The sequence below is a fragment of the Topomyia yanbarensis genome, chromosome 3, assembly GCF_030247195.1.
Source record: "Topomyia yanbarensis strain Yona2022 chromosome 3, ASM3024719v1, whole genome shotgun sequence".
In the NCBI taxonomy this organism is placed as follows: domain Eukaryota; kingdom Metazoa; phylum Arthropoda; class Insecta; order Diptera; family Culicidae; genus Topomyia; species Topomyia yanbarensis.
Window position 1 is genome coordinate 103,415,211 of NC_080672.1, and position 20,037 is coordinate 103,435,247.

The window sequence follows — 20,037 nt, forward strand, 5'->3', positions numbered from 1 at the left end:
TGTACACGGTGTGTAGATTGAGCGGTTGTATTAAACTGTTTGACGCGCGGTTCACGGACAACGAATAACAGTAGTTGTGTGTGTGTGCGAGAGTGTGAGTGTGTGAGTGTGTTGGTGGGTGCCATTACCGTGAGCTCGATAAGCTAAATAACATCGCTATTCTGATTACGATTTGAAAGAAAGAGGAAAATGCAATAGGTCAAGCAGACAGACTCTAAAAGCGGTGCCATTTTCCGATATGTTATGCCCAAAGCGAAAGAAGTTAGAGCGAAGCTTGATATTTTTTGGCGGGCGGGAAATCTCCTCATAATTTGGTTTGTTTTGGATTTGGGCTTTGTTTCGAGTCACTAAACATTCATATTTCAATATTTATGATTTCATATTACACATATTTAACAAACACGTTTTTTCTTTCGGTTATACGACGCTGACTGCTTCCGGTGTCTGTGTGTGTGTTTATTGTATGCGGTTGTGTATGTGGTTGGCTTGATGGTCACTCTTGTATTTTAATTTGGCTCGCGGAAAAAACTATGAGACGAACATTCGACGTACATATTATGTATTCGCCCCTTTTTCTTCGGGTTCGGGTCTGCTCTAAACGAGAATCATCAAACATACACAATTCGGAATATAAATTCGATAAATACGGTCATATGTAATGTTTAATGCTTATTCTAAAATAGGAGGAAAGATACTCTGGTCCGCCGGGCGTCACCCTTCATGCCCCGGCGGGCCATCCCGTACTGTCACATGCTCGCCTCGGTGCTGGTCGTAGAGCCCTTGCTGTCACCCTGCAAACCGGAGCTGCCGTCTTCGTCCCGGGCTCCACCGCTCGCCGCTCGTCCGGCCAGCCCGCTGAAGTCTAGCTTATACTGTGGATTATAGTGAGTTGAACAGGAAAGCAGAAAAGAGAGAAAAGTAATGGTTAATTAAATTCCGGTTTAGTTGTCTAGTAAAAAAAACTGTTTGGCAATTAGTAAGTTTTCGTTAGACTACAGCACAAAAATTAAAACGAAGTCAACAACAAAAAGCATACCACAAAACAGTAACCGAAACCAAAAACGCAAAATCTGGAAAAATGGAAAAATAATTACATCTTACAGCGGCAAAAATTAACTTGACAAGAGGGTGCGGTGTTTCGATAGTGGAATTTCACAAGAATAAAGCTTAGAATCGCAACTGTTAGTTAGATATGCTTCTAATCTTTCAATTCTCTAAATTTTATTAGTAGATCTGTCCCGTTTATAATAAAACTAACTCATTAGAGGGATTTCATGAGAAAGTAGGCAACCAAAACATATATGTTCGGTTTAAGTATATCCATGGTTTCCTCTGGCAATTAGAACATTTTAACACATGAGCTATTTTTTAAAAGGGCGTAGAAGTTTTTGAAAGTACTGCATTTCTAGATAAAAATGTTCGATTGCCGTATTTTATACAGTAAAACTATCTGAGGAAACATTTTGAACGAAAAAAATATTCGCTCAAATCATTTTTCCAAAAACAAAAAAAAATGCAAGGCACCTGTTTTTTTAAAAAAAATCTCTTTTGTCAACATAAGTCTAAAGAGAAAGGAAACATTTTAAACATAGTTGTATTATCAGTAAAGCATTTTCGATTTTTGTTGTGATTTAAAATGACCTTTAGTTTAATAGTATTTTTACTGCAAATAATATGAATTATAAAACATACTCTTACAGTTATTGTCAGGAAATCTTTTTGATTAACCCTTTCATGCCCAACTTTTTTCTAGGGCATGTAAGGTTTCAAAAAAAATTTCCTTGAAAATGGTGGGGTCAAGAAACATGAAAAGCACTTTTTCATAAAGATAGGTGCTTCCCCCGCAGTGCTGGAAGCTGGTCAATTTTTACCTTCCAATGCTCAATATAATTCTCCTAGAATATTGACAATAGTCAAATTGCGTGGAAAACGTAGCCAAAGACTGGCTACGTTGATAAGTTTTATCAGTTTTGAATAATATTGCAACATAACGAAGATGTATGAAAAAAATCATTTTCCGTCGTCAACTTAAACTGTCCTTGACAGCACTGCTCCATCAGAATCCAATTGGAATAGTTACAATAACTTCAGTTCAAGAGCTGATCGTCGTAACTGTTAATACTCAAATGAAAGGCAATAGTCGCATTTATTAGCCTTACTTGTTTTTGTGAGAAAATCTTGCCTCAATCAACAGTTATAGCTGTTTAAAAACTTTTTTGTCCAAAAACAGCATGGGCATGAATGGGTTAATAGCTTTTCTAAGATCCAGGCACATTGAAAAAAAAAATTTTCATGATGGAGAAACGAGAATAACTTCCAAAAAGGGCATAATTTCACGAATTAATTGTTTTTGTTGAAACAAAATTCCAAAAATCTCGAAAACTTTCGCATTTAAAAAGATTTTAGCTAAATGCATGTAGTTTTGTAATGACATGTAGTATCACATTATTAAATATAATTATAGTTTCATCTGTAAATTTCTAAACTGACAAGTTTAAAATCATTGCTAGAAAAACTTTTTTACTGATAATTTCTCCATAATCCGATAATATTTAAGTTGTTGCTTTTTCTTTAAATTTCTGTTGACGAGTGATAAAAACTTTAATAAAAATGGGGTTTCTTGTAATTGAATTTTTCATCATATTTTTTTCAGTGTATTTTGTTTCATGCATTCTCCGTAACCCTATCTCAGACAGTTTTGCTGTATAAAATACGACCATCGAACTTTTTTTGAAAATGCTGCATGTAAAAACTTCAAAGCCATTCTAAAAGTTTACTCTTGAGTCAAAATGATCTTACCGACTGTGGAGAAAGTGTAGTTTTCAATGCTGGTGAAACGTGTAGCGTGGATATTCGTGGATTTGTTGATTAATTAAAAGTATCTCTCATTTCTTTTAATTCACTCAATTTTCTGGAATGTTTCATTTTTAATTTCATAGTTCTATTAATTTTCTAAACTTCCGATTTTTATCGCTATTTTTAGCTCTCTCACCTCTTGAAACCTCTCAACTGACAGTACTAAATTTTCTGAGTCTCATCTGCGAAAACGATCTTGATAAAAATAGTATTTTTATTGACATTTACTTTTGGTAGGTCAGTTTATTAACCCATTTTAAATCAATATATCTGATACTTTTACATAAGTTGACAATCAAATGATTGAATAGTATTCGAGAAATTATTTACAGAAATATTTGAAATAATCCATAAAATTGTGCATTTTGCTATACACTTAGGTTTTTTACGCGGATTTTTTGCGTGGTTTTTTAACGAGGTTTTTTACGCGGATTTTCGATTTAACGCGGTTTTTACGCGGATTTTCGAATTACCGCGGTTTTTTTGCGCGGATTTCGCAATTAACACGATTTAACCAAAAAATACTCGAAGTCCTTTTGAATGCAAAAGACTTAGAAGATTTTCGGAAAGATGGAAAAGACGGGTCTGGAAGACTCCTTATGGACCGCACCTCAACATTATGGGTATTTTCTGAATGGTCTTGAAGAGTAGGGGCCAGAAATTGATTTTTGATACCATTTTAAAATCCACGGTGGCGACTTTAACGAAATTCGCTATAACGCAATCAATATGGATATTTTCGGAACGGTCTTAAAGAGTAGGTGCCAGAAATTGATTTTTGGCGCCATTTTGAAATCCATCATAGCGAAATGCGCTATAACCCAATCAATATAGATATTTTCAGAATGGTCCTGACGAGTAGGTGCTAGAAATTTATGTTTGACGCCATTTTGAAATCCAATATGGCGACTTCCGGTTTAGCGAAAATTTTCAACCCATGCAATATTGATATTTTCGAAATGGTCTTGACGAGTAGGTGCCAGAAATTTATGTTTGGCGCCATTTTGAAATCCAGGTGGCGACTTCCGGTTTGGTGCAATGCGCTATAACCCAATCAATATGGGTATTTTCGGAATGGTCTTGACGAATAAGAGACAAAGCTCGATGTTTGATGCCATCGCTATAACCCAATCAATATGGGTATTTTCGGAATGATCTTAACGAGCAGGTTACAAAAATTGATTTTTCACGCCATTTTGAATTTCAAGATGGCGATTTCCAGTTTAGCGAAATTCGCTATAACCGAAGACTGCATATAAAGAAGACTGGAAACTCTATCCAGAATCTGGAGACAGTAACAGCAACGCCACTTTCGGATAAAGGTGGTACTTCCCATAGTGCAGACACACACATATACACTTTTACATTAAGCTTCGAAAGAGATATCAGTCTTCTTAATATGTAGTCTTCGCTATAACCCAATCAATATGGGTATTTTTGGAAGTTAAAGTTGTATGTAGTACAAATAGTTTTAATTAAACAGTTGAATTTTCTTGAATTTTTGCAATGTGTTTAATTTGAATCAATTCAAACCCCCAACTCACACCACATACGTCTCTTTCTTCTCTCTCTTCCATCTTCACCGTACTCTTCTGGATGAACACATAAAAAATACCCATATTGATTGAACTATAGAGAATTTCTTTGAGCCGGAAGTCGCGATCTTGGATTTCAAAATGGCGTCAAAAATCAATTTCTGACATCTACTCGTCAAGACCATTTCGAAAAAGATTGAGTTGAAGAGAATTTCGCTAAGCTGGAAGTCTCCATCTTGGATTTCAAAAAGGCGTCAAACATAAATTTCTGGCACCTACTCGTTAAGACCATTCCCAAAATATCCATATCGCATGGGTTATAGCGAATTTAAGTAAACCGGGAGTCGCCATCTTGGATTTCAAAATGCCATCAAACATAAATTTCTTGCATCGTCTAGACCTAATTGTCCATTCCGAATATACCCATATTGTTGAGGTGCGTGAAAATCTTCTGCATTCAAAAGGACTCATTTTTTGCAAAACCCGTGTTAATTGCGAAATCCGTGCAAAAAAATACTTCCAAAGTAGTCTTTTGCTGAGAGTTTTTTACGCGGATTTTCGAATCACCGCGGTTTTTTTACGCGGATTTTCCAATTAACGCGGTTTTACGCGGTATGTATCTCCTGCGTAAAAAAACTGGGTGTGCATAAATAAATGTTTATGTTTTATCAGCATTAAGAAATATCATCATTAAATTTTCGACAGATATGCTCTACAAACCAAAGCAATTACTGTAGAGATAAAGGTCTATAATTTTAGCTGAAATAAAATTGATAATAAACATTTATCGAACTGAGGGAATTGATTAAACGAATATAAAAGGAGCCGAGGTGGGAAAAATCGGTTTAGTACCGGTACGTTAAATGAAATCTCCACACGTGTTTTCTAGAGTTTATGCATAAAAGAGTCCCGTACAGAGGAAGCGCAACACTGCACGAAATGATAACTACTTCTTTATTTCTGGTAACCACAGTTTTTACTGTAACTCTGAGAGACTTTAGTCGAGTTACACAGTAAATTCATACGGAGTGAATTGAAAACTTACTGTTTCGTGGGTTTAAAATACTTTTTTAGGCAATTTACTGTACGTTGTTACAAAAGAGTACAATAAAATGAATAATAATATGATTCTATAAACACTTTTTTTGTATTTTCTCTGAAAGAAGAATGTTTGTGTGCTTTGCTTGATAGGTAGCCACTGACATGTTCGATAGGGCATTTTTGGTGGTATCCAACGGGAAAAACTGATCGAAATGGTAAGTGAAGCGAAAGCAATTATGTGGAAATTTTTTTTCTCTGAGGCAAAATTCGAACCCGCAACCTTCGAGACTACGGGGCCAATGCTCGATAGGTAGGTTTGGTTTCACTGTCGGTGCAGCTGTAAACATAAACAACGCCTTTGGTGTTTTCATTTGCTTTACACCGTGTGAGGTTTTGCTCTTGGCTGTGTTTAGCCGAGGCAAGAAAACCAAACCGGTTTGGTTTTGGTTTTCGTTTAGCGTTGCATGAATATGGAACGAAGCATGAAAAATACGAAAAAAAACCTCTTTTGTGTTGCGGTTGTGTAAACTGGGGTGACATCGATTACTTTTCGACGCAACACATTTTTTAAGTTTAATAGTTTTAAACCATGTACTGATGTATGAATAACAATATTGAATAGTTCTACCTGAAATTTTCCGTTTACTACTATTTTTCCAAAAACCTTTACAATTTGAATTCCATTTTCGTATTCCGGAGTGATTTTGATAACCTGTATGTTCATCATTCGTAACCAACCTACGATTTCACGAGCACTCCGTAATAAAAATTACCTTAAAAGAGCTTCGAAAATATTACGAAATTTTTTTGTAAACATTACAAAAGATGTTTGTACTTAACGCACAGAATTAGTTATTCGCGTCGGGCTTTTTGCATCGAAAAATCGATTTTTTTCATTCGCTGATAAATAATTCGATAGTTTTTTCCAAAGTTGAACACTGCGATAGATATTTGTGCATATTACGAAGTTGTTGTTGCTAACAAAATAGATTTGTCATCAACTCATGAAATTTGTTTTGTGCTATTCACGGTGTTTGTCGGAGACTCCACACAATATTAATTAATTAAAAAAATTAGTACTATGACAGTGCTTCTAGCTTTCGTTCAAAAATGCCACTTTCATTCAAGTACATAATAGTCAAGAGCACTTTGAAATGAAATAGATTTCGCCAGATAGATTTTTTAATAAAAAAATCGATGTTGTCGAATGCCGAATCAAAAGGTCGGATGAAAGTATGATATGTGACAATATGAAAACTTGCGTTCAATGTGCGAAAAATAAATTCTCACTTTCCAATTCTTACAATTTACAATTTCGTTTGATTCACGAAATATAGTTTCGTTTTTGGCAATAACTTTCGTGCAACGTACATGTAAATATGTAAAATTATCAAACTTTTCGTTCATCAAGTCGCCTTTTTTAGTTCGTGAAATAAACGAAACAAACTATTTAGAATTCACGATAATGCTTCGTTGCAGAAAACGACGAAAGAATTCGTGCATTGTATAATCATTTACGTTTTATTTACGAATTTATTTCATTACTGAAGGATCGCTGATATCTCTAACAGCAGCTTAAAATCTTCGCAAGTTGTGACGCAGCAAGAACCATGTGTGCGTAAATCCGAAGAAGTGCTCGGAATTGAAAAACATTTTGCCAAAGCTTTGTCCCATGCATTTTTTGAAATTTCCATAAAACTGAGCAGAATTTTGCTAGGCACGTTCAAGCGAGGTGTAACGGCGCGGAGAATCTTCTTTCGACTGTCCTGGAATGTTACTCGCCAATTATGGTCACCCTAGGTTAATATTTATCGGGAGTACTAGTGGTGCCAGTCTTTGTCTCAGTTGCTCCCATTCGTGCATTCTACTCCATAGCTGTACACATAAAAGACTAGAAATAAAGAGCCTCTTTAGTGTGCATCTTGGTCCCACGCGCACGGAAGCAGGAAAGGCAACCAAAAAAATAATTAAAACCTTCTTCCGATCAAACTTTATCTGAGTTGTAGTTTGATTCGCCTTTCTCACTTGTAGTAGTTTGATTCGCCGTGTATTTCGCTCTTTGTGCATATTGTGTGAGCAAATAAAAGCCTGATATTGAGTAATTCGGCAATTGAATTTTTTTTCATGCGTCTTATCTGAACTCCAAATTGATGTTCGCCGCCATTTTGAAATCATTGATGGGTGATATTAATTCAATGTAGCCGTCATTTCTTGATGATTTCTCGAAATGCAAATTGACAATACAATACAATCGGAACACAAATCAGCTAAAAGTCTAAGTTCTTCACTCACGAAGGAATAATGCACCCTACTCATAAAGCCTATAGTTCTTTACAGCTTGCGTTAGGTTCGATTATGCATAATGAATCAAAAACCGGATACGCCACTGTATCACAACAGGATAGTTCCATACCAAATTATGTGTTGCTCCGCAATCGGATTCTCAAAGATCAAATGAATAATATTCAGCACGCTGAATAGTATGTGATATTTGAGCTTACCATGTGGTCGGTGTTGAATCAGACCGGACTATGTCGCAAAATATCAAAAAGTTCCCGAATTGTATTATTTAGCAATTAACATGAATTATGGCAAAAATTAAGTTCGAATTATAATGTAAAGGATGCAGCGATTCAAACTTTAAACTCGTTTTTCTTGAAATCAATACAATGTCACTTAGTCCGGTGTGGCTTAAGATCGGCCATGTCTAGTCTGCGTTCTGACTAGAATGCTGCAATTGTGCTTAGAAAATTTAACAAGTTCTTTAAATTTTTCGAAATCAGATCCGGCAGAAAAGTTTTCCTTTGAACGCAAGTTAGCAAGCTACGCCAATGGTTGGTATGTTCGGATGCAACCTACAAATCCTAGTTTGTTAAAAAATTATTTGAATTTTCTGAATTTCCAATATTTTTTAAATTCTATGAATTCACTAATTTTAGCTAATACTTCGAACTCTCAAAACATTCTAAATTATCCAAATTTGCTAATTTTTATAAATTATCTAAATTGTTTCAATAATTCCCAGAAATTAATTTATTAAATTCTCCAAACTCGAAATATTTTCTAAATTTTTTATTGCTTCTAAAATCTCTAACTACCCTAATTAGTGATAATTCTTCAAATTCTCTTAATCATCTAAACTCTTCGCACTCTCCAAAATCTGTACATTCTCTGAATTTACCAAACTTCCAAAATTCTCAGATTTAACTAAATTTCCCAAATTCTTAAACTACTCCAAATTCTTGAAATGCTAAAAATTATTAAAATGTATACTACAAATTCTTTAAACCTTAAATTATTTCAATTCATTGAATAGTATAATCATGAAAAATTTTAAAATTTCATTTTAAAATCTCAAAATTTTCTAAACCCCTTAAAATCTCTGAAGCTTGGAAATCCTTTATAAAATCTCAACCAAATCTACTTCAACTGGTTCAATAAATCTTTCAAATTTCCATATTTTTATTCTCTAGACCGTAAATTCGTCAAATTTTCAAAATTTAAAAAATTTCAAGATTGGATATTTTTTGTAAATTTTAAAATTCTCGAAATTCACAAAACTCGTTTTTCAGCACTGAAAATATTTTTCGTAATTTTCTAAAGTCACAAAGCAGACAGTAGGAAATTCACAGAAATTCATTTAACATTTTTAGCGTCGATTTCTTCACCCTCGCTTAGCGCTTAAGCCAGGTTTAAACGTACTGGTGAACCAGGTTTAAAATTTAAGCAAGGGAGACGAAAACGACCCTTACTTCACAAAATTTTCCCAACGTTTTTCTTCTTACAATTTTTTTATTTTGATTATAGAGGTTTTAACCTTAAGGTTAATCGACTCTTTTCGGGTTAGAGGAATCTTGTTTGGAAAAATCTCTAACCCTAGGTGCGAGGTTGGGAATCGAACCTAGGTGAGCTGCGTACAAGGCAACCGATTTACCAACAACGCTATGTTCGTCTCCTCTTCTTGTCAGTCTTTAATTCAGGTTTTAGTGGTTTCATGCTTTTATTACCTCAAGTATTTCATTTCTTTCAGTTTTATTAGTTATTTTATTTACTTTTTTTTGATTCATTTAGTTTTTTTTGTTCTTTTAGTTCTTTTAATTCTTTTAGTTCTTTTAGTTTTTTTAGTTCTTTTAGTTACTTTAGTTCTTTCAGTTCTTTTAGTTCTTTTAGTTCTTTTAGTTCTTTTAGGTCTTTTAGTTCTTTTAGTTCTTTTAGTTCTTTTAGTTCTTTTAGTTCTTTTAGTTCTTTTAGTTCTTTTAGTTCTTTTAGTTCTTTTAGTTCTTTTAGTTCTTTTAGTTCTTTTAGTTCTTTTAGTTCTTTTAGTTCTTTTATTTCTTTTAGTTCTTTTATTTCTTTTAGTTCTTTTAGTTCTTTTAGTTCGTTTAGTTCTTTTAGTTCTTTTAGTTCTTTTAGTTCTTTTAGTTCTTTTAGTTCTTTTAGTTCTTTTAGTTCTTTTAGTTCTTTTAGTTCTTTTAGTATTCTTAGTTATTTTAGTTCTTTCAGTTTTTTCAGTTTTTTTGCAAGTAGGTTCTTTTAGTTCTAGCTCTTGTTGATCTTTTAGTTATTTTCGTTTTTGTCTTATTCATTTTTGTTCTTTTAGAATTTTTAGTTTCTAAATAGAAACCCTTACGGTTTGTTCAGTCCTTGACAATATTCTAGTTTTGTTTAGAAATTCAATTCTCATCCAACAATCGAACACCGTTCCCCTAGCAGCCAAAAAAGTCAAACTTTGAAGGCCAATAGACGTACTAGCTAGTCGCTGGTTGATGTTAGAAAAACAATTTTCGCTACAAGAAAACAGAAAGAAAATAAAACTAAAATCAAATTCTTCAAAAAAATAACTTCGCAGCATCAAAAAACAGTCGCCGTTAATGATTGCATTGAGTTGAAAAAATGCTGAGTCACTCAGCCTCAGATGACGGTTTTGCTAGTAATTAGGACAGTAATTACGTCGAACACCGAAAGGATGTCGGATTCCTTCAAAGTCCCACGAGCGTTTTGCGAAATAGGCTTCGTCAATTTCGGTTTCCTTTTTCGATTGAAGAGTTTTTCCAACATCAACGGTAGAATAAGGAGCGAGAAGGTCATACACAGATAGAAAGAGAAAGATAATGGATTGGCAACCAATAAAAAACGGATTTGTTACGGCTTTGGCAATAATCGGGGGGAATGTTTGTTTTATGGTTTGTACAGTGTGTCCAATATGTGGTTTTTGGATGTTGTTTGCCAAGAGCATTGCACCATCTGTGCTGTGGTTTAGTAGCGAATTATGATATTGCTAAACACACAGTCACCGGAATAAATACCGACCAAACACAGCCTAGCCTATCGAACAATGCTGGCCCTCAGAATGATGATGAAAAATCAGTATCTATGTATCGTTGCCAGGATAATCCTCGCCAGTCTGGTGGGCAATCTGTTTGTGTTGCACAATAGATTAGATATAAGCTAAATTTTCCACATGATACAATCATGGTGAAAAATTTAAAGCAATCCCACAATCGAAACTGCCACCCAGATTTCAACACACCAAACTACAATCCGGAACTGGCAGAAGAATCCGGACAACCGGATGGATTACAAATACCGACAGGGGGGACTAGAACCGGAGGGATCTTGGTTTTCCGCTGGATTTGTTCGTGTTCCACTAGTAAATTAAACAACAGTTACAGCACAATAGCGAAATCGATGGACAGCCAACAGGAGACGCTCACACACAGAGACAATTACGGATACACACGGGGTTCAAACACACTGTGAAATAATAATTATAATTACAAAATGGCTATCGATTTCCTCTGTTTTAATTTGGCTGGGTTTTGGTTTCATTTTATCGTATGGTATTTTCTATGTTTTCGTTAGATCACTGGGATTGTGACTTGTGATGATGGTTCCCGACTATCGATCGGTTCTACGGACTGACCGCCAGCAGTTCAAGTTTCGGGTTTTATAACCTATCGTAATTGCTGCCAGAATCCTCTGAAATCGAAACGCATGAAATATACACGTTTCCGGAAGCTAATTCTGCAAGGGCATACGTGGAGGTTTGGCGGAAAACGTGATTAGCGTGGTTCTCTTCCGTTTATGCTCACTGACCAAGTCTTTCTTGATCGCTCCAAGAAGTTGCTGTGCGGAAGAGATAGAAAGAGGGAATGGTGGGATTGTCCGTCGATTGTGCGGCGGCGGTGATGTGAGCGGTTAGATTAAAATAAAGTTGATACATACGGTTAGTTCGATTATCACAGTATAGTTCGGAAGCGTCAAGACACCGCGCGTAGCAATTATTTCTATGCCTACTGTTGGAAATTTAGCCATGGAATTAGGTGTTTTTCTAGCTTAAATTGATCTTTCATGAAAAAGTGTTGACAAATAAGTGTAAAATTCAAACTAGATGATTAGCCGTTTCATCCGTTTCAGCTCATTTATCAACTACTTACTACAGGTTTTCAAAGATGATTCTATAGTTAATACTGCAAACACTGACCTTAGCAAGCTTAGTAGTTTCGAACCGTGTGGCAACAGGTTCCAAATTCTGCAAACTACTCCCATAAAATGTGCCTCATCTGTAATAGATCAGCTCCCGGAGATAATCCGGGATGAGTCTTCCACAGATTAGGAACAGTTTTACAAGCCTAGTAGGTTTACTCGCGCTGGGAACTTCGTACCAAAACTAGGTCGTCCAACCCATATCAACATATGTTCTTATGCGCCCATGTTGAGAAGGATGCCGACGAAAGTCTCTCCCAGATTGAAAAGAACACTTTTTCTTCCAGCATTCGTAGACCGCGCGAATTCCAGTCAGACATGAGAGCATTGGGTGCAGGATTGAAATGCGTGCGTCGACAAGGGAATGGGATCTAGCGCCGGGGCACACTGGTGTCGAATTCACCTTGCATGCTGGTCTAGACGTAACTGATGGAAGCTTGAGAATGGTTTGAAAAGGTACAGAGTATGACGGAGTAGCAGAGGAATGGATTAGAATACACTTTTGAATCATTATGTTAAATCAATTGTTGGCAGCAAGTCGTAAATTAGTAGTAAATTTAGATGAAAATCCTTGGTTGATCTAAAAGTCTCTCACCGTAATACACAACTGAAATTCACAACCCGTAATGAAACTTCTTTAATAGTGACTAAAATATAAAAATTGGTTTAGGTGGCTAACTATTTTTCAAGTTTTTTGGCCATCGTTTCATTTTCGTTTGCGCTACGTTCGCATGCTATGGAAAGTAGGATAGTTCATTCATCATTCTTGCCTGATTTTAACAAATGAAAATAACACTTTTCGACGCTGGTGGTATGCAAGATTCGCGCAAAACTTTCTAGCATAACCGATTTCAGGCAACTGAACACACCGCGAATAATATACTCTTAAGATCGACGAACAAATCGAAGAGTGACAAACTTGGGATATCCTAAAGGCCGCGTGGCACCAGGTCCGCGGAGCGGTCAGTACAACTACCACAGAAATGTTGTGTACCTTTGAAACCATCTGATCATCTGATAAATGGCAAAAGTGCGACGAACGAGAAAAACAGTGCTAGAAGCCGAATGGTTGCAGCGGCTACCCGTTAGAACGGGGAATGATAGGGCAGCCGAGAAAACACTACATCAGCGTATGAAACATGAAGGAAAGAGAAGGAAGGAGGGGAGCTTTATTTACCGTGCAAAAGTTTTACAAAACGATCAACAACATGAGGAGGAAAAGCACCCTGGCGCCGGTTGTGCTTAACGACGAGGTATAACTACCCTCAAGGCTATCTATAAGGTACTCTTACATATTCTGTTTAGAAGATTCTACAGGGTAGCGACTGAATTCTTTGTCGATAGATACCAAAGCTGGTTGGGAGAAAGACGATCACCGACGATTGGGTGGCATGTTTCTTTGCGCTCAAGGGTTATCAGTTCAATCGAAGATGGTGTCGAAACAGCAAGCACTCTGCAAGTGTGTTGTACGGTTTTACGAAACGCAGGGTCAACGTGGAAAAAAAGTTTACGGTAGACCACTTTCGAGTCGAAAACGTGCCCGTGAGTGAGTACTGTTTACCGGACCCTGGCATCCCTGAGTGTGGAGCGGAAGGCCGGTAGCGGCCGTCCGGTGAATATAATGATGATGAAGAAGAAGAAGGAAGCGTTGAAAAAGCTTTTCGACAACAAGGACGGAACGAGTTTGCGTGACGCCGGCCGAAAATATCACAGCTCCCATACCTTGATTCATTGAACTCTCAAGATGGAGGACATCATCTGTCGGAAGAAGACTCGGTCCTCCGAGTACACGGACGAGCGGATAGCGATCGTGAAATCGCAGTGTATGACGAATCAACGCGTGATTGGATGGACTCCGATCAACGCAAGGATGTGTAAGTTGTAAGTGTAAGAGGATCAAAGGCCGTTTCTTCAACTACAGCATCATCAACGTACACTGCTCACACGATGGGAGACCCGACGACGAGAAGGAAGCGTTCTGTGCGAAGCTGGAAGAGGCGTACGACGGCTGTTCGCAACGGGACGTGAAAATCGTCATCGGTGATATGAACGCTCAGGTAGGACGGAAGGCAATGTTTAGACCGGTAATCGGGCCAAACAGCTTGCATACCGTATCGAATGACAACGGCCAACGATGCGTGAACTTCACAGCCTCCCGTGGCATGGTCTTCCCCCGCAAAGATATCCACAAAGCCACCTGGAGATCACCTGACCAACGCACCGAAAACCAAATCGATCACGTTCTAATCGACGGACGATTCTTCTCTGATATCACCAACGTTCGTACCTACCGCAGCGCGAATATAGATTCGGACCATTACCTAGTTGCAGTATGCGCGCGCTCAAAACTCTCGATGGTGTGCAAGACTCGTCGTAGTCGGACGCCAAGGCCCAACATCGCACAACTTCGAGACGCCGGGGTTGCCCAAGACTACGCACAGCGGCTGGAAGCAGCACTGCCCATGGAAGAACAGCTGAGCGCAGTTACTCTTGAAGATGCCTGGAGGAAGATCCGTTCCGCCATAGGAAGTACTGTTATAGCGGCACTAGGTACAGCGACTCCGAATCGAGGAAACGACTGGTTCGATGACGAATGTTAGTAGGTTATAGTGGAAAAGAATGCAGCATGGGCGAGGATGCTGCAGCACGGAACGAGACAGATGTGGAACGATACAAACAAGCACGGAACAGGCAAACCTCGGTCCTCCGGAGAACGAAGCGCCAACAAGGGGAACGAGATCGCGAAGCGATGGAACAACTGTACCGCGTAAACAACACACGGAAGTTCTACGAGAAGCTGAACAGTTCGCGCACAGGCTACGTTCCGCAAGCCGATATGTGAAGGGACTTAGATGGCAACCTTCTTACGAACGAATGTGAGGTGCTTGATAGGTGGAAGCAGTACTATGACGAGCATCTCAACGGTGAAGCAACAGAGGACGAAGGTGGTATGGCAACAGATCTTTTAGCACGCGCAGAAGACGATAGGCTGCCGGCCCCTGATCTCCAAGAAGTCAAGGAGAAGATCGGTCGGCTGAAAAACAACAAAGCTGCCGGTGTAGATCAAGTACCCAGCGAGTTATTAAAATGCGGTTGTGAAACACTGGCTAGAGCGCTGCACTGGGTAATCGCTAAAATTTGGGAGGAGTAGACTGTTCCAGAGGAGTGTATGGAGGGTGTCGTTTGCCCAATCTACAAAAAGAGTGACAAGTTGGATTGCTGCAACTACCGCGCGATCACACTACTTAGCGCCGCCTACAAGGTCCTCTCCCAAATTCTTTGCCGTCGATTGTCACCATTTGCAAGGGAGTTCGTGGGGCACTACCAAGCGGGATTCATGGGTTCCTGCGCCACCACGAACCACATATTCGCGTTCTGCAGAAGTGCCGCGAATACAACATGACCACACATCATTTGTTCATCTATTTCAAATCGGCATATGACACAATCGATCGAGATCAGCTATGGCAGATAATGCACGAGTACAGTTTTTCGGATAAGCTAACACGATTAGTCAAATCGATAATGGATCGGGCGAGGTGGGTTTTCCAGTGTCAGGGACACTCTCGAGTCCCTTTGAATCTCGAAGAGGGTTACGGCAAGGTGATGGTCTATCGTGCCTGCTATTCAACGTTGCGTTAGAAGGTGTAATAAGTAGACACGAGTGGCACGATCTTCAGGAAGTCCGTCCAGCTTCTTGGATTTGCCGACGATATTGACATAATGGCACGGAACTTTGAGGTGATGTCGGAAACGTACATCAGACTGAAGGTTGAAGCCAGCAGGATTGGACTTGCCATCAACATTTCGAAGACAAAATACATGAGAGGAAGAAGTTCTAGAGACGACAATGTGGACCTCCCATCCCGAGTTCGGATTGACGGTGACGAAATCCAAATGGTCGACAAATTCGTGTATTTGGGCTCACTGGTAACCGCCGACAATGATACCAGTAGATCGTGCCTACTTTGGACTCCGGAGGACGCTCGGGTCGAACAAAATTCGCCGTCGCGCGAAGTTGATTATCTACAAGACGCTGATTAGACCGGTGGTCCTCTACGGCCACGAGACCTGGGCTATGCTCGTGGAGGACCAACGCGCCCTTGGAGTTTTCGAACGAAAGGTGTTGCGTACCATCTATGGTGGCGTGCAGATGGAAGACGGAACGTGGCGCTGGCGAATGAACCATGAGTTGCATCAGCTGCTGGAAGAACCATCCATCGCGCATATCGCAAAAATAGGACGTTTGCGGTGGGCTGAACACGGCGTAAGAATGTCGGACGACGACCCGGTGAAGATGGTTCTAGAGGGTGACCCTACAGGAATAAGAAGACGGGACGCACAGCGAGCACGGTGGATCGACCAAATAGAGGACGACCTGCGGATCCTTCGAAGACTGTGAGGTTAGCGACAAGCAGCCATGGACAGAGTGGAGTGGAGACGGCTTCTGCATACAGCAAGGGACAACAAAGCTCTAGCCTGAACGGTAAGTAAGTAAGTGGATGACGAAGAACTACCGCTGGACGTCGTTCGTGCTGAACGACGAATGAGCGGAACTTGAAGACCCACATTCCGGGAAATGACAGCTACTATTTCAGCGACAAGTCGGCCACACACCCCCCACCCCTCCCGAAGTAAAATATGAGTTTAAGCATATATTTGAAAAAAGTTATGCTGTACATCGCCATATCGGACAGACGGATTTCAAAACCGTGGTTCAAGCCGAGCGGTCTGGCCATCAATCAATAAGTGTACCAGGAGGAGCGTCTTGAGAAAATTTTTCTGCCGTTCTTAAAGGTGCATCATGTGGATGGGAACGGGAAGTACGTCTTCTGGCCGGACTAGGCGTCGCCCATTACGCCAAAAAGATGCTGCAGTATTTTGAGTAGAAAAAGATACCGTACGTGCCGAAAGAAAGGAACCCGACAAACTTGCCCCAGTGCCGTCCCATTGAGGTTTTTTCGACTACCTTAGTGCACTAGTATACAAAAATAATTAGCGGATCAAGGATACGAAGCAGTTGACCATCAGAATCCGGAATTGTATCTGGAAGATGGACGTCAGTGCCATTTAGCGATCTTGTGAGAGCATCGTGACTAAGTTGCGTCGTGCGGTTGACCAGGACCCCAATATTCATTGAAGTTTTTTAGAAGAATAAACATTATGTTTTTAATAAAAAATACAGAATTCGCCGAATTTTTTGTTTTGTTTTTTAACTATATGACTGAAAAAATTCTCATTTGTTATTGAACACCCGTTCATCCCAAGAAAATTACTGGCGGATTTTAAGGCAGCGTACGACTCAGTGAAACGAAACGAACTCTTTGACATTGGATGGATTAAAATCAAGTATCAAAACAGCCGGATATCTCTCCTTGTTCGTGGCTATATACCGATTGAAGCACATATATCATAAGATCATCAGCATATACGAGTTTGTATCTTTTGCCCAGTATAACTAGTTCCTTAAAGTTCCTTATTCTTAAAGAATATGACAAACAGTGGTTATAGGTAGCTTTCTTGTGGGACGCCGGATAAGCTGTAAAGTACAGCAAGTTTATCTCGACAGTGTTCACAAACATATTTAAGCTCTTCCACAGGACAAATTTTATTTAATGTTGCAAAGGTACAAACACTATATTTATCTTAGCATATTCATCAATTCTGCACAATGCTTGCATTATTGAGCCAAACGGATTGGAATGGGCTTGATCACGATCTACCGTTTTCCCTTCTACAAACAAGGATTCAGTATAAGTAACAATTTTAAACCATGTTGCGTACAGAAAGAAAAAGAAAATATTAGCTGACTAAACCATCCGTATATTTATTTCAACTAGTTTTCCACGCAAATGGTGCCATCTGTCAGCATCTTATACCAGTGAGCACGCTTGCAGCCCGATTGTTGATAACAAACACACACACTTTAGAAACATTGTTCAACGTGTAGACGTTAGTTTAGTTAATGGAAAAACATGCTTCCCAAGAGCGAGTCCTGTGTAAGCCACCCAGAGTCTACCGGGAAAGTTGTGCAAATATACCTGCAAGCGTTTGGTTAGTGCCTTTTTACGTTGGTTAGCAAGTTATTTATGCTTCTGTTTTGCAGGTAGGTTGCAATTTATACGCCATTCTGATGTAGCAGTGTTGCCATTTCAATATTTTTCTGAAACATATCCATTCTGAGCCAAAACCATACCTTCATATCAACTATGTTAGTTTGAAAAGTGTTAATTAAACAGAGCTGATCATTTTTTTGGATTAACTGCAAGCAACACTGCTTCTCGAGAAAGTTAGCTAAAGCAAAAACAGCACTTTCGCATCCCGTTCCCATGTTAGTTCTACCAGCGAGGCGGCATTGCGTTGGCGGTAGAGTGTGCTTACATGATAGTTGTATTTCTCATTTCCACCCCGCGGGTGCCGGCCGGATTCCTTTGTGGGCTGATGGGGGAGTGGTTGGAGTAACACTTTTCTGCACGTATCGAGTACACATCATGGAACGAACTTCACCTTAGTCGGGCAATGTTTTTTTGCCCAACAACTCTAGCCAGACCGCTCCCCTTCCTCTTGGTGATAGGCTCTGCAAGGAACTTCTACCCGACGACAGTTCCCTCGAAGTATTTTTTTCTGACGATGAAATCAACCGAAGAATTAACTAACTCTTTAAGTAGGTGTACTGTTTTTTGTGTCTGACGGTCGGATATTTGCAGCGCCACTTGTTTCTCCCACGCATACACTCAAATAGCTCAAGCTGGCTTAGATATTGATTTGTTGCGTGACTATTTTAGTTTGTATGCCACTTGTTGAGGCATCGATAGGCCATTCTGCGGTTGGCGGGAATTGCACACATCCCCCGTCGTCATCGTGGATGTTGTCATCAGCAGTGGAGTGTTTCAGATTGTGGTTTTGTTTGTTATAGAAGGGTTGTGGATTTTCCGAGGGGTGAAACAGAAAGTGCCACAAAGCGTGAGTTACCGGGAAAAGCCACGGGTATCGCCAATTTTAGATTCCGGGTGCCAGGATTTGGTGGTTGCATTTGAGGACGTTTGTTGATGATATTTTGATATGGAAAGGGAATGAAAAAAAGTGTGATAACAAATAACAATAAATCATATGAAGTACGAACGTATAATATTGGGGCTGATTGCGGTAAAGTTTCACCGCATTTGAATTATTTCCGTTGTGTTTGTTTGAGAGACACTGACCATCGGCATATCAAATTATTGCATTGTAAATAGAATATTGAAATACCAGTACAAAAACGCTTGTTGAAGCAACCATAAGCCAAGGGATATCAGTCAACGCCACCATTAAGGACCCTCAGGGTTCCATCTAGCTAAATAATTCAAATCAAACCTACCGAATAATCCATTATTTTCAACAGAATCTTCCTTGTAAAAGTTTGAACTTCACACGGACAATATAATAAAACGAGGAAAAATATAAAAATACTAAACCAAATAGCTGTAAAATTGCAAAAATTGCGCAATTATGCACAAGACTTTTTTGACGACCTTGTGATTAGGTTAAGCTTAGTCAGGGTACAATAATTTTTGACAGTTAGTAGTGTTGCCAAATTTTAATAAATATTCGTAACATCTAATGTAGAAATTGATAGAGAGTATAATGTTATAGTATAATGCACATGACAACAACTTTTGAAAATTTGAATTTCGGCCATTTTTTCAGTCATATACTCCCATATGCGACGCTTAAACTACAAACGAATATTGAATCAACAACGACTACATCCACTGGTTTTGCAGCACAAATAGTACTGCCAAACAGGATACCTAGCAACGAGGAAGAATTGACGGCCGTAGTCAGCAAAACGAAGATGAATATCAAAGCAATATTGAAGATGGCAGCAGCGATAATAGTATGCACGAAACCGACAATCAAAAAAAGCAGACTGATTGACCCTCAGGTGTCGTCAGGCGACGCTAAAAATACTACACCATCTAGAAAAAGAATCTTCGATCGCGAAGGTCAATTGCGTGCGAAAAATTAAATTAAATTAAAATTATTTGTTTTTTTTTTGTAAATATGTAAAAGACCCATTGCTCCTATAAGCGCACGCATCAAACCGTGTCAAATAAACGAAATGAAAAAGAGTGATTTC

General features: G+C 38.9%; 1 protein-coding gene across 5 annotated transcripts in view; it reads right to left on the reverse strand.

The window, feature by feature from the left end:
* Positions 1-635: 635 nt before the first annotated feature.
* The window catches only part of LOC131690553 (alpha-catulin), a 504,668-nt gene continuing 485,266 nt past the window's right edge, over positions 636-20,037 (reverse strand). For 4 of the 5 annotated variants that reach the window (XM_058976423.1, XM_058976420.1, XM_058976426.1 and 1 more), the window contains 3 exons: positions 11,471-11,558; positions 11,211-11,411; positions 736-872 (listed from right to left, as the gene is read on the reverse strand). In XM_058976423.1, the coding sequence (XP_058832406.1) occupies positions 11,380-11,411; positions 11,471-11,558 (120 nt within the window). In that variant the 3' untranslated portion in view covers positions 736-872; positions 11,211-11,379. Of the gene's footprint in view, positions 873-11,210; positions 11,412-11,470; positions 11,559-20,037 lie in introns of all 5 variants that reach the window. The other variant, XM_058976422.1, reaches the window with a different exon arrangement.